Source organism: Crinia signifera, chromosome 4 (assembly GCF_055691185.1).
Source record: "Crinia signifera chromosome 4, ASM5569118v1, whole genome shotgun sequence".
Taxonomy (NCBI): Eukaryota; Metazoa; Chordata; class Amphibia; order Anura; family Myobatrachidae; genus Crinia; species Crinia signifera.
In genome coordinates, this window is record NC_139220.1 from 214,335,233 (window position 1) to 214,350,692 (window position 15,460).

Sequence of the window (15,460 nt, forward strand, 5' to 3'; positions counted from 1 at the left end):
AAACAATGTTTTTTGCTTTCTGTTGTTTAATAATTGGATTCCCTCACAGCTGGTACCATGGTGCAATCAGTCGCACAGACGCCGAGAGTCTCCTGAGGCTGTGTAAAGAAGCAAGTTATCTGGTGCGAAACAGCGAGACCAGCAAGATTGACTTTTCCTTATCATTAAAGTAGGTATTGTAGGTATTGTATTCTATACTGCAGCAAAGTTTTAAAGCGAGCTCACTAGGGCACAGTTTATGAGAGACCATCTTTGTTTTGTTATTTGTCTCATTATTTACAATTGTAAATAAATTAGTGTATATTTCTACATTTACTCTCATTACATTAATTTGCTTTGTATATTTTGTGGTACCTTTGCCATGTTTTTCTTGCTTGTAAAGCTTTGTGCCTTTGTGACTATACAGTAGTTTTGTAGGTGTCCATCCCCAACAGGCAGGGCTTGTAGCTAGATCTGAACAAATTTCACGGGACCCACTCTCCCACACATTAGTAAGTGTGAGTCAGGCAATGCTAGCTTGCCTTTCCATAAGTTGCAAGCTTCCGATATACTGTATGTTGTGTGATGGCGGAACCCTGAGTAATTATGAAAATGCTTTATTTTCAATGTTTTGGGATTGTATTCTTCATCAAGAAATGTCCAGGTGATATACTGAGGCTCGAGGAAAAGAGATTCCGTACTGAATTAAGAAGAGGATTCTTCACCAGTAGAGCCGTAACATTCGTGAACTCATTGCCGGTGGAGGTGATTACAGCAACTACTGTTAATTAATTTAATTCAAAACTGGATCAATTTTTGGCCACTAAGAGAATCCTTATCCTAATATAGATATGACTCACTCAAGTCAGTAGTTAAAAGTTAGATTTTATGATCCGCCTCCAGCGGGTTGGTGTAAATCTGCAATTAATATATTCTGTTTTTAGTTTGTATTCCCCCCCCCCCCCCCCCCCCCGGATCAGTACTCTGGGTTTTGCTCAACCATCTTTCCTTAGTTTCATGCATACCCTGTTTCTTGGGTGTTGCTGCATGCTAGGTTATTTAGTTAGGCTTTCAGCATGCAGACCCTGCCGGTGATTTTCCTTGTGCAGCCAGTCTGTTTTGCCTGTCAGCTTCTTGTGCAAGCCTGAAGTCTGTGTCCTTGCTGTGCATCTGGTATTGTGTCACAGATGAGTCCAGGTTTCTTCCTGTTCCCTGGTACCAGCTCCTGATGCCCTGACCCAGACCTGTACAGAGATAAGTGTCCTTGTATAATCTAGGCATTTGTATTCTCTACTAATTGCAGTGCAGTATAATCAATGTGTAAAGCATGGATCTTAAACCTGTGACCCTCCAGATGTTTTGAAACTACATGTTCCAGCATGCATTGCCACACTTTTTCCTATGAGAGCATGCCAAAACTGTCAGGACATGCTGGGACATGTAGTTCTACAACATCTGGAGGGCCACAGATTGAAGACGTGTGGTGTAAAGTTATATGGTGTGTCTCTGGTATTCCCAAAAGCTATCTGTGTTATGGTGGGAGCCAGCTCCGTGTTATAGGATCTTTCTGCAGAACTGCATTTATAGGTCTAGCTGTTGGAAGTACTGTGTAATTATTAACCCCTTCGTGCATTGTTGCATTCAGGGCAGTGTGGTGGAAAGCTGTATCGTTGCTCTGCACTTCACTATCTTCCTAATTGATCCAGCTAGGGATCATTTGTGTGAATTAGTGTACATTGGACTGCTGGAAGACTCTCTTCGTGGAGGACAGTTGTGCCACATTGTTTTGTTCTCTATTTTACGGGTTTCAGTCAGTTTTCATTTTGTCCATCTCTCAGTTTTGGTTGATGCGTTGTCCTACATAAGACCTAGGGGCATCGGGGTTGGAGCAGGCCTAACTTGCTCCTTCAGACGCGGCTGCTATAGGTACATTCTAGCACTGCATGCGTCAATTGACCACTGGGAGAGACAACAGTGTTAGGGTTGGATTGTGGCCTGTTCTTCCCAGTAACCTCTTGTCTGGAATCCCCTCAGAGTCCTAACATTAGATAGGTTGAACTCGATGAACAAACGTCTTTTTTTCAGCCTTAATTACTATGTTACATGTTATGTTACCAGGTAAAATTCCATAACGTTGAAAATAAATAAAATATATAAACTCGAGTGATGCCATCATGCTACATATATAATTATATATACAGGTTGAGTATCTCTTCTCTAAAATGCTTGGGACCAGAAGCATTATGGATAAATGATTATTCCGTATTTTGGATTATTTTTGTAATTGAGGTATCTTACATGTATGTTGTATAAACCTATCAAACACACACAGATAGATTTTATCTGTGAATGAAACAAAGTTTTAAAACTAGAAACAAAGTGTGTACTATCTCAGGCGCTGAATGTGAATGCCAAGCAATCAATTTTCTTGCACATATTTAGTGCCAGTTACTTAAATCAACCACCAGCTCTCTAGTCTCTCCTGTATTAAGCTGAAGATGATTCTTCTGACACAGAGGGCAAAATCCTGCGTAAGTTCTCTGTACTCGTTATCGTCCCCATCTAAGATGAAGCCTACTATGGCAGAGTCATCAGAAAACTTCTGCAGGTGGTGTGTTGTATACAAAGTCTGCAGTGTAGACAGTAAAAAGAAAAAGTGGTTTATGGTTTTGAACTACTTAAGAATACATTGGCTCCATATAAATGAATAGAATAATAATAATAATAATGTCAGACTATACTCTTTTTGCCCTTTTCAGCTATAAAAAGAGCACAATAATTTCCACTTTACTGTAACCTGAAATTAAGGAGGGTAAGAGTTTTACATAAATGCTACATTTGGTAGACGGAGACAACTACAGGCCCAGCCAAGCTGATGCTGACAATAAGGTGATCAGTTTGCTTTAGATTTAAGATTCAAATTGAGGTCCAGGACATAGCAGGATAATCACCAGCCTTAAAGGTCTGGAACAAGCCCAATTTTATATGTAAGTTTAAATGCTGACATAAGAAAACCACGAGAAGTACGTTTTGGCACCATCTGTGTACTATTTGTCAGTTAGTTTATCTAGTATGCCAGTTACAGATGTACATAGTAGGTTTTTAGCCAAAAAAAAAGTACATTTTGGATACTATGGTTTTCAGAATAATGTGGTTAATGGGCATTTGGATAATGGATACTTAACCTGTGTGAATATATATTCCATGTGTAGTCCCCTAAGGTCACACAAGACTGTGTGCCACATATATTCCAGGGGTCCAGATCAATACATAGTCCAAATTGAGGGCACTCACCAATCCAGTTTCAAAGAGGTTTTTAATACATCACCATCATATTCAAATGTCGACATTTCGAACCAACAGGTTCTTTGTCAAGACAGAAATTAACACATCTATACACCAGCGTGAAAGGTAGGTAGGTGTATTGATCTGGACCCCTTGAGACCTATAATCTTATAAGGGGGCCATTTAACATTGAAAACACCCATTAGGGTGCTTATACAATTTTAAATCGTATACCATTGTATATGGCATACAATGCGATGGTATACGATTTTAAATCGTATAACATCCGGTGACATCGCCTTTTTGTTTTGAAATAAACTTGTCTTTGCTAAGAAAACCCCAGAGTGCCTGTAGCTCCTGCTCCCAATCTCGTCAGTTAGGCCACGCCCCTACGCGTTTTTGTGTGTGTGTGTATTTATCTATTGTGTGTGTTATGGTAATGCTTTTATTGTTATATATTAAAACAGAATCTGTCAGCTGCTAGTGTAAATTGATTTTGTTTTCTTGCCTTTTAATCCAGCACTTGCAAGTATGACTACCTAAAATATAATGTAATACTGTGTTCTGTGCACTGTTTCAAAATAACCATTGCTAGAAAGTAAAACGCATTCAGCTTTTTATCAGTGTGTGCATTAACAAACATTTTTTTTGGATATTAATGAGCTACAAGTTGCTAGTAGATTATTTTTCATCAACTATGAAATAGCATTCCATAAAAATAAATAGGTGATGTCAAATTTTTAACATGCTTTTTATTTGCTGGTATCTCAAATGCTTAAAACAACGGTTATGAGATATTATTTAATCAGAGTACCATTTCACAAGGGCCTGACACATACTTAGAGTATATGTTTGCATTATATTTGAATTAGTAACTTAGGGACCACCATCAGCATCTACTTGTAGGCTGGGCTCTACGTTAGGAATGCTGGGCCCTGGTAATATTTTGAGGGCGTGGCCTAAGTGTGGGGTGTGGACACCTCCCCCACTTAGGCCATGCCCCCAAAATTTTAGAGGCGGGTGAAAAAACCTCTACAAACTGTCATCTCGGCAGCAGCACACACCTATAGCATGTGCTGTGCTGACAGCAGGCTCAGCATGACCTCTCACGCTGTGAGTGAGACACTCATGCTGAGCCTGCTGTTAGTACAGTACATGCTGTAGTAGTGTGTGCCACTGTTGCTACCCTGGAGGGACGGAGGGGGGAGTTAGGGGTCAGACCCTGCGGGGCCCCTCCAGCAAGCCTGGGCCCGGGTAATTAGTACTCGCTCTCTGCAAAGGATGGCTCTTGCGGTAAGAGCCATCCTTTGCGATGATAGGATTTCTGGGTTTTGCACTCTGAGTCCTATCGGCCGCCAGGGATGCTGGGAGGGTTCTGGTTGGTTCCCTCATAGCAGGGGAAGTGAGATAGAAGCCCATGGGCTTTTATGCACAACCCTGATTATAAAATTGCGTTATCCACTGCATCTAAGCCCCGGGGCAGTGGCCAAACTTCCGAAAACAGCATTTTCAGAGGTTTGTCCACATATTTTACTTTACTGCATCTTGCCCATGATGCTGCAGTGTCTCTCTGTGAGCAGTGTTTCTGTGGCTTTGTGATTAACTTCCAATTATATTTTGTACTTTATCAGCCATGAGGTGTGTGGTTGTTGAGAAATAAATCACAGTTTAATCAGTACTACACCATTTTGGGCTTGAGCTTGGAGCACTGGTGCTGTTGTCTCAAATGCCTCTATGAGTTACGCCTCTGTCTTCAACCAATGACACAGAGATCTACAGGCCCTGTAGTAGAGTGATTGGACATTCCACAGGTGAGGCAGGGACCCCGATTATAAATCGACAGTCAATAGTTCAGCATAGACAAAAGGTTGACACAAAATGTCAGCACGGCTATGATTTACTCATGAAAAGGTCAACATCATTTTTCCACGATTTATGTTTCCATTTTTACTACCATCAACGTGGACTATGATTGGGAACATTAGCATGGCAACCGATAAAAGTCATATGAGGATACGTGCTGCACTCATTGGGAACATGGGCTCAGGTAAACATTATCACCCAAAGAATTTGAAAAAATCTTGTCAACTTTTCCGTGTGGATTTTTTGCTTGTGTCACACTGGTACAAACACAATGTCTTACATGGTGCAGATAACAGGGGGCATATACTTTGATGGAGGCAGGAACACAGTGGCTTCTGCTCTGTCTGTGACAGGCCCACCATCCATTGGCTCAGTTGGACACCTCGGTCAGACATACTCCGACAGTCAGTTACACTGATTGTGAGCTGCCTTTAATTCACAGACAGAAGTGAATCAGAAAAAAATTAAGAGGCATCTTGTGACTGATCATCAGTAATCATAGGTGGCAGGACTCTGGTTTCACTCTGAAACACAAGGTCATCCCTGCCTCTCTAAGGTAAGGGCCAAGTCCATCAGGAAGTGGGGACCACACTGCTCTCTGCACCGGTCCATTCTTAAACATTTCTCAAAATGTTATTTTGGAGGGCCAGGGATAACTTATGGCTGATTTTGGAAGCAGTGGGTCCCATAGTACTCAAGAGCCCCAGTGCATTGACCTGCTGCACCAATGGTGGTTTCACCTCTAGCACATATACAGTGATGGTTGCAGTTACTATGGAGATCATTGACATAAATTGTCCTTTTTGTTTCTCTCTTTCTTTGCATAATAACAAGTTAAATATAAACTATTATTTCTTTAAGCAATCTATTATTTTCCACATAGAATTATTTTACATTGTATGGAATAACAATGTTGCTGCCATGGATCTAAACTGAACCTCAGTAAAAAGTATGTATATTTTTATCTTCTCCAGAGATAAAGGGTTATTCTAAGCTATCAGCACATCTACTTTCTTTCCAAATTTCTTTGTCCTGGTTAATTAGTTATTTCACTAAGCATTAAAATTAAAAGGATGTCTCATCATGCTGCTTAGGTAAAGATTTCATTTGCTCATTTCTCTGCTTCAAATAGCTTTGTAGCTGCATGACGCCATTTGGTCTAGTTTAAATTACTGACATCCATTAAGAAACTGTAACATTGTACGTGCAGTAAATAGACAAAAGCACTATAAAAATAATATCAGTACTCTTGTCTAATAATGGAAACTCAATCATGCATTTACACAATATTTCCAATTATGTGAGACACTGGTCATAAAGGTAAAATAGGCTGCAATTTGCTCTGGTTAGTCACAATCGTGATATGGCTGTTTGCGGACAAGTTAGTATATATCGGTGGTTCCCAAACTTTCTTTACCAGGGCTTCCTAGATTATCAGCATTTGTTCAAGGCACCCCTAGTCAGAAAAATATTCTTATGGATAATTTAACCCCTTCCCGACATTTGACGTACATTTACGTCATGGTCGGGAAGCACTTCCCGACACATGGCGTAAATGTACGTCATGGATTTAAACTGTCACCGCGTCTATAGACGCGGTGACAGTTTCAACATGTCTGCTGTCCCTGACAGCAGACATGTCCGTGCATGCCCCGGGGGGGCTGCGATGCCGCCCCCCCGTCGGCGATCGCTGTGATTGGCTGTTCAGTGTGAACAGCCATTCACAGCGTTTTCCTGTGTCACCGGCGAATAACGTTCGCCGGTGACACGGGATCAGAGGTGATTGGTGCTGTAAAGTACAGCACCAATCACCGCGGGGTGTAAGGGTGACACTGGTGTCACCCCACCTCACCCCGCCCGCCCCCAAAGGCCGTGATTGGTCCGTCGGTCCGACGGACCAATCACAGCCAAGGAGGGGGATTTAAACTAACGGTGACTGCACTGCAGACGCCATTCCGGTCTGGAAAGCGTGCAGTGCGGTCACCGTACCCCCCTGCCGCCATACTGACCAGAATACTTGCTGCAATACTTACCTGATCGCTGCTGATTGCTTCCTGGATCCTGTTCAATAATTGTGCCTTCCTGTGAAATTGTGCTGCTGCAGTGTACTAGCTAGATAGATAGATAGAGAGATAGAGAGATAGAGAGATAGATAGAGAGAGATAGAGAGAGATAGAGAGAGAGAGATAGAGAGAGATAGAGAGAGATAGAGAGATAGTGTCAGAGAGTGCTATATTTTGTGCTGCTGCAGTGTGATATAGTTATAGATAGAGAGAGAGAGAGAGAGATAGAGAGAGAGGCCTACTGACAGAGTGCTATATTTTGTGCTGCTGCAGTGTGATAGTTATAGAGAGATAGAGAGAGAGAGATAGAGAGAGATAGAGAGAGATAGAGAGAGAGATAGTGTCAGAGAGTGCTATATTTTGTGCTGCTGCAGTGTGATATAGTTATAGATAGAGAGAGAGAGATAGAGAGAGAGGCCTACTGACAGAGTGCTATATTTTGTGCTGCTGCAGTGTGATAGTTATAGAGAGATAGAGAGAGAGAGATAGAGAGAGATAGAGAGAGATAGTGACAGATTGTGCTATATATTTTTTATATAACTGACTGCTGCCCCCTCCTTTTGTGCTGATCAGTATAAATTAACTGATCAGCAACTTTTTGGGGGCGCAGGTTTTTTTTAATATATAGATATACCTGTCAGTGCTGCTGCTGCAGTGTCATAGAGTGATAGATAGTGATAGATAGTGAGAGATAGAGAGATAGAGAGAGATAGTGATAGAGAGTGCTAAATTTTGTGTCTGCTGTCCCCGCCTTTTGTGCTGATCACTATATCTGAGGTGATCAGCAACTTTTTTGGGGGTACAGAGGTTTTTTTTTTTTTATATATACCTGTCAGTTGCACCAAAGGTTGTGCACCTGCTGCACCTCACTGGTAATCAGTGTCGCATCACTGATCACCTTTTTTTTTTGTGTGTGTGCTGTGGGGTATTTTTTTAATTTTTTTTTTTACACACACTGTGATTTTGTGGGTGTCCTGTGGCCGCTGTGCGCTGATCAGTGACGTACATCACTGATCATCTCTTTCGGCACAGGGTTGATCTATTTTTTTTTTTTTTTTTGATCAAATTCCTGTTGCCTTTGAGCGCTGTTCAGTGACAGACGTTACTGACCAACATCTGTGCTCAATTTTTGGCGCAGGACCTTTTTTTTTTTAACCCCTTCCTTTTTTTTTTTTTTAACCCCTTCATTTTTTTTTTTTTTAACACCTTCATTTTTTTTTTTTTTTATTGGTATAAAGTATTTTTTTTTTTCTGCACTACATACACACTACACACTACATACCCCCCGGATTGAAATAAAGTTTGTGCCCCCCCCTACACTATACACGTGTTGAAACATTTCACTACCGGTAACACAAAAATAAAAATGGCATCCCAAATGTCCTCCCAAATGTCCTCCCAAATGTCCTCCCAATCATCCAGGAGAATGTATTCAGTGGAGGAGGCATATGCCATGCTTGCTTCTGACTCTGACACAGCCAGTGATGCAAGCGGGGAATTTGAAGGATTTGCCTTAAGCTCCTCTTCCTCCTCTGCTGATGAGGGACCCCCTCAAAGACGCCCCCGTAGATCAGCTGAGATTCCCCCCCCAATAATTGATCTAGTATGGACCCCACCACCAGACAATTTTGAGCCCCAGGTTCCTGAGTTTTTGGCCATGCCAGGAATCCAATTTGATTCCACAGGTCTCAGAGAAATTGACTTTTTCAAATTATTTTTCTCTGATGATTTTATAAATTTAATGGTGGACCAAACTAATTTATATGCCCAGCAGTTTATTGCTCAAAACCCCACGTCATCATTTGCTAGGTGGACCCCTGTAGATGCAGTAGAGATGATGACGTTTTGGGGTCTGGTGTTTCATATGGGCATAGTAAAAAAGCCAGAAATTAGGCAATATTGGAGTACAGATGTTCTGTACAGTACTCCATTTTACCGTATGGCCATGCCCCGGACTCGATTTGAGACAATTCTTAAATTCATACATTACACCGATAATGCACAGTGCCCACCCAGAGATGATCCCACCTTTGACCGGCTATTCAAAGTCAGGCCGGTCATTGATCATTTCAGTGCCAAATTTGAAGAGGTGTACATCCCTGAAAAATTTATTTGTATCGACGAGTCCCTTATACATTTTAAAGGAAGGGTTAAATTCCGCCAGTACCTTCCCAGTAAGAGGGCAAGGTATGGCATAAAAATGTATAAACTGTGTGAAAGCACCTCAGGGTACACCCACAGGTTTAGGGTTTATGAAGGGAAGGATTCAAGAATTCAACCGCCAGAATGCCCCCCCTCCCTCGTAGGTGTTAGTGGGAAAATTGTCTGGGATTTAGTGCACCCCTTCCTGGATAAAGGTTATCACCTCTATGTGGATAACTTTTACACTAGCATCCCCCTGTTTAAGGCCCTTGGTTCAAGAGGTACAGCAGCTTGCGGTACTGTGCGCAAGAACCAAAGAGGCCTCCCAAAAACGCACATTGCCCAAGTAATGAGAAGGGGTGAAAGCAGGGGAATATGCACCGAAAATATGTTGTTGGTCAAATATAAGGACAAGAGGGATGTCCTTATACTGACAACAATTCACGGAGACAGTACCACCTCCGTCCCTGTACGAGGTACCAGTACCCACACCTCAAAACCTAATTGTATCCTGGATTACAATAGGTACATGGGCGGAGTGGATCTTTCAGATCAGGTACTGAAGCCGTACAGTGCCCTGCGGAAAACAAAAATCTGGTACAAGAAGGTGGCCGTGTATATCATCCAGATGGCACTGTATAACGCTTACGTGCTATTCCGTTCTACCGGCCAGAGGGGGACATTTATGCACTTTCAAGAGGAAGTCATAAAGGGCCTAATATTTGGGAACCAGCAGGCAGAGGGCCCCAGTACTTCTAGTACTGGCCCCCGTATTGTACCAGGGCAGCATTTTCCTGATGAAATCCCCTCCACTGGAAAAAAGGGCAGGACACAAAAAAGGTGCAAAGTTTGCTATAAAAAGGGAATAAGAAAGCAAACTATTTTCCAGTGTGACACTTGCCCCGACAAACCCGGCCTATGTATAAAGGAGTGTTTTAAATTATACCACACATCTATGGAATATTAGGTTCATAATTTCACCGTGCTTCGGGGGTCTTGCTAATGCCACATAGCACCCACCATTCATTCCACCAGAATCTGAGCCGCAAAATCCAAAAATCACTCCTTCCCTTCTGAGTCCTGCCATGCACCCAACTGGTATTTTTTGGTCACATGTGAGGCATTGCCGTACTCGGGAGATATTGGGGCACAGATTTTGGGGTGCTTTTTCTCCTTCATACCTTCTGAAAATGAAAAATTTTGAGCCAGAACTGCATTTTTGTGTAAAAAATGTAATTTTTCTTTTTCACTGCCCACTTGTATCAAAATTGGTGAAACCCCTGGGGGTTTTAAATGTACACTATACCCCTAGATGAATTCCCTGAGGGGTGTAGTTTTCAAAATGGGGTGACTTGTGGGGGGGTTCCACTGTATTGGTGCTTGGGGGGTCTTGCTAATGCGACATAGCACCCACCAAAATTCCACCAGAATTTGTGCTGCAAACTCCAAATATCACTCCTTCCCTTCTGAGTCCTGCCACTTTTTGGTCACACATGAGGCATTGCCGTACTCGGGAGAAATTGGGGCACAGATTTTGGGGTGCTTTGTCTCCTTCATTCCTTGTGAAAATGAAATATTTTGAGCCAGAACTGCATTTTTGTGTAAAAAAATGTAATTTTTCATTTTCACTGCCCACTTGTATCAAAATTGGTGAAACCCCTGGGGGTTTGAAATGTACACTATACCCCTAGATGAATTCCCTGAGGGGTGTAGTTTGCAAAATGGGGTGACTTGTGGGGGGGTTCCACTGTATTGGTGCAACATAGCACCCACCATTCATTCCACCAGAATCTGTGCTGCAAAATCCAAAAATCACTCCTTCCCTTCTGAGTCCTGCCATGCACCCAACTGGTATTTTTTGGTCACATGTGAGGCATTGCCGTACTCGGGAGAAATTGGGGCACAGATTTTGGGGTGCTTTTTCTCCTTCATACCTTCTGAAAATGAAAAATATTGAGCCAGAACTGCATTTTTGTGTAAAAAATGTAATTTTTCTTTTTCACTGCCCACTTGTATCAAAATTGGTGAAACCCCTGGGGGTTTTAAATGTACACTATACCCCTAGATGAATTCCCTGAGGGGTGTAGTTTGCAAAATGGGGTCACTTGTGGGGGGGTTCTACTGTATTGGTGCTTGGGGGGTCTTGCTAATGCGACATAGCACCCACCAAAATTCCACCAGAATCTGAGCTGCAAAATCCAAAAATCACTCCTTCCCTTTTGAGTCCTGCCATGCACCCAACTGGTATTTTTTGGTCACATGTGAGGCATTGCCGTACTCGGGAGAAATTGGGGCACAGATTTTGGGGTGCTTTTTCTCCTTCATACCTTCTGAAAATGAAAAATTTTGAGCCAGAACTGCATTTTTGTGTAAAAAATGTAATTTTTCTTTTTCACTGCCCACTTGTATCAAAATTGGTGAAACCCCTGGGGGTTTTAAATGTACACTATACCCCTAGATGAATTCCCTGAGGGGTGTAGTTTGCAAAATGGGGTCACTTGTGGGGGGGTTCTACTGTATTGGTGCTTGGGGGGTCTTGCTAATGCGACATAGCACCCACCAAAATTCCACCAGAATCTGAGCTGCAAAATCCAAAAATCACTCCTTCCCTTTTGAGTCCTGCCATGCACCCAACTGGTATTTTTTGGTCACATGTGAGGCATTGCCGTACTCGGGAGAAATTGGGGCACAGATTTTGGGGTGCTTTTTCTCCTTCATATCTTCTGAAAATGAAAAATTTTGAGCCAGAACTGCATTTTTGTGTAAAAAATGTAATTTTTCATGTTCACTGCCCACTTGTATCAAAATTGGTGAAACCCCTGGGGGTTTGAAATGTACACTATACCCCTAGATGAATTCCCTGAGGGGTGTAGTTTGCAAAATGGGGTGACTTGTGGGGGGGTTCCACTGTATTGGTGCTTGGGGGGTCTTGCTAATGCGACATAGCACCCACCAAAATTCCACCAGAATCTGAGCCACAAAATCCAAAAATCACTCCTTCCGTTCTGAGTCCTGCCATGCACCCAACTGGTATTTTTTGGTCACATGTGAGGCATTGCCGTACTCGGAAGAAATTGGGGCACATATTTTGGGGTGCTTTTTCTCCTTCATACCTTCTGAAAATGAAAAATTGTGAGCCAGAACTGCATTTTTGTGTAAAAAAATGTAATTTTTCATTTTCACTGCCCACTTGTATCAAAATTGGTGAAACCCCTGGGGGTTTGAAATGTACACTATACCCCTAGATGAATTCCCTGAGGGGTGTACTTTGCAAAATGGGGTGACTTGTGGGGGGGTTCCACTGTATTGGTGCAACATAGCACCCACCATTCATTCCACCAGAATGTGTGCTGCAAAATCCAAAAATCACTCCTTCCGTTCTGAGTCCTGCCATGCACCCAACTGGTATTTTTTGGTCACATGTGAGGCATTGCCGTACTCGGGAGATATTGGGGCACAGATTTTGGGGTGCTTTTTCTCCTTCATACCTTCTGAAAATGAAAAATTTTGAGCCAGAACTGCATTTTTGTGTAAAAAAATGTAATTTTTCATTTTCACTGCCCACTTGTATCAAAATTGGTGAAACCCCTGGGGGTTTGAAATGTACACTATACCCCTAGATGAATTCCCTGAGGGGTGTAGTTTTCAAAATGGGGTGACTTGTGGGGGGGTTCCACTGTATTGGTGCTTGGGGGGTCTTGCTAATGCGACATAGCACCCACCAAAATTCCACCAGAATCTGAGCCGCAAAATCCAAAAATCACTCCTTCCGTTCTGAGTCCTGCCATGCACCCAACTGGTATTTTTTGGTCACATGTGAGGCATTGCCGTACTCGGAAGAAATTGGGGCACATATTTTGGGGTGCTTTTTCTCCTTCATACCTTCTGAAAATGAAAAATTGTGAGCCAGAACTGCATTTTTGTGTAAAAAAATGTAATTTTTCATTTTCACTGCCCACTTGTATCAAAATTGGTGAAACCCCTGGGGGTTTGAAATGTACACTATACCCCTAGATGAATTCCCTGAGGGGTGTACTTTGCAAAATGGGGTGACTTGTGGGGGGGTTCCACTGTATTGGTGCAACATAGCACCCACCATTCATTCCACCAGAATGTGTGCTGCAAAATCCAAAAATCACTCCTTCCGTTCTGAGTCCTGCCATGCACCCAACTGGTATTTTTTGGTCACATGTGAGGCATTGCCGTACTCGGGAGATATTGGGGCACAGATTTTGGGGTGCTTTTTCTCCTTCATACCTTCTGAAAATGAAAAATTTTGAGCCAGAACTGCATTTTTGTGTAAAAAAATGTAATTTTTCATTTTCACTGCCCACTTGTATCAAAATTGGTGAAACCCCTGGGGGTTTGAAATGTACACTATACCCCTAGATGAATTCCCTGAGGGGTGTAGTTTTCAAAATGGGGTGACTTGTGGGGGGGTTCCACTGTATTGGTGCTTGGGGGGTCTTGCTAATGCGACATAGCACCCACCAAAATTCCACCAGAATCTGAGCCGCAAAATCCAAAAATCACTCCTTCCGTTCTGAGTCCTGCCATGCACCCAACTGGTATTTTTTGGTCACATGTGAGGCATTGCCGTACTCGGAAGAAATTGGGGCACATATTTTGGGGTGCTTTTTCTCCTTCATACCTTCTGAAAATGACAAATTTGGAGCCAGAACTGCATTTTTGTGTAAAAAAAATAATTTTTCATTTTCACTGCCCAGTTGTACCACAATTGGTGAAACCCCTGCGGGTTTGAAATGTACACTATACCCCTAGCTGAATTCCCTGAGGGGTGTAGTTTGCAAAATGGGGTCACTTGTGGGGGGGTTCCTAACTTTTAGCATGTTATGGTGCCTAGAAACCTACATGGTGCCTAAAAAATAATCTCATAAAAAGGAGGCTCCAAAATCAAGTAGGTGCTCCTTCTATTATGAAGCCTGTGGTTTGGTCACCGTGCACACTAGGGCCACATATAGGATATTTATGAAAACAAAAGAATTGGGGGAATCAATTTTTAGTCACATTTCTCTAGTAAAATGTACTGTTTTCCTTAGAAAAATGTATTAAAATTGCAAATCTGCAAAAAAAAAGAAATTTTGAAATTTCACCTACACTTTGTTTTAATTCCTGTGAAACACCTAAAGGGTTAACAAACTTCCAAAATGCTGTTTTGAATACTGTGAGGGGTGCAGTTTTTGAAATGGCATCATTTATGGGGGTGTCTCACATACAAGTCCCTCAAAGTCACATCAGAACTGAACTGGTCCCTAAAAAAATCAGTGTTTGAAATTTTCTTGAAAATTTGAGAATTTGCTATTCATATTGTAAGCCTCCTAGTGTCCCAAAAAATTAAAAGGAAGTTGAAATAATGATGTCAACATAAAGTAGACATATGGTCTATGTTAGTTATTCACTATTTTGAGTGGTAAGATTATTTGTCTCACAAGCAGAAAATTTAACATTTTGCAAATCGCTAAATTTTCCATTTTTTCACGATATTTTGGTATTTTTCACAAAAAAACACAGACTGTATCGACCCAAATTTACCACTAATTTGAAGTACAATGTGTCACGAAAAAACAATCTCAAAACCACTGGGATAAGTAAAAGCAAAAAAAAGTTATCCCCACTTAAGTGAGACATGTCAGATTTGAAAAAAATGGCTCTGTCAGGAACGCAAAAACTAGCTCTGTCAGGAAGGGGTTAAGAAAATAAAGTAAATTGTACTTCACCATCACCCTCAAGTTCAGTTATGTGTTGGGGAACATAGCTGTGGTTCTAATTGTCCATACCTTTTATGATTGGCAGCCACCAGCACTGGTTTTGCCTATCACTTTGAGGATAATTTATTTGTTTTGGTCATGGACCCCCAACCCGAGGCACCCTTGCAAACATCCCGAGGCAGCCTATGGTGCTTAGGCGCACAGTTTGGGAACCACTTGTATGTATATTTAATTACAGAAAAAAATGTATGACGAATGAACCATCAAAGAGTTCTGAAACATTGATGTCGGATGTGACTTCTTATACTTCATTGATTGTGTGTGTGAAGGTATTAATAATACAAAACAGATATATACAGTATATCAATTATTATCCTTTATTTATATGGGGCCTAAAGG

At 41.8% G+C, this 15,460-nt stretch overlaps 1 protein-coding gene across 7 annotated transcripts in view; it reads left to right on the forward strand.

Moving 5' to 3' along the window:
• SHF (Src homology 2 domain containing F) overlaps positions 1 to 15,460 on the forward strand; it is a 294,338-nt gene that overhangs the window by 231,112 nt on the left and 47,766 nt on the right. For 5 of the 7 annotated variants that reach the window (XR_014473486.1, XM_083183745.1, XM_083183748.1 and 2 more), the window contains one exon: positions 50 to 169. The exons of the other annotated variants lie outside the window; for them this stretch is intronic. Coding sequence is in view for 4 of the 5 variants with exons in the window: in XM_083183745.1 (XP_083039871.1) it covers positions 50 to 169 (120 nt within the window). In the remaining variant the exon portion in view is untranslated. The remainder of the gene's footprint in view (positions 1 to 49; positions 170 to 15,460) is intronic. 7 annotated transcript variants of the gene reach the window in all.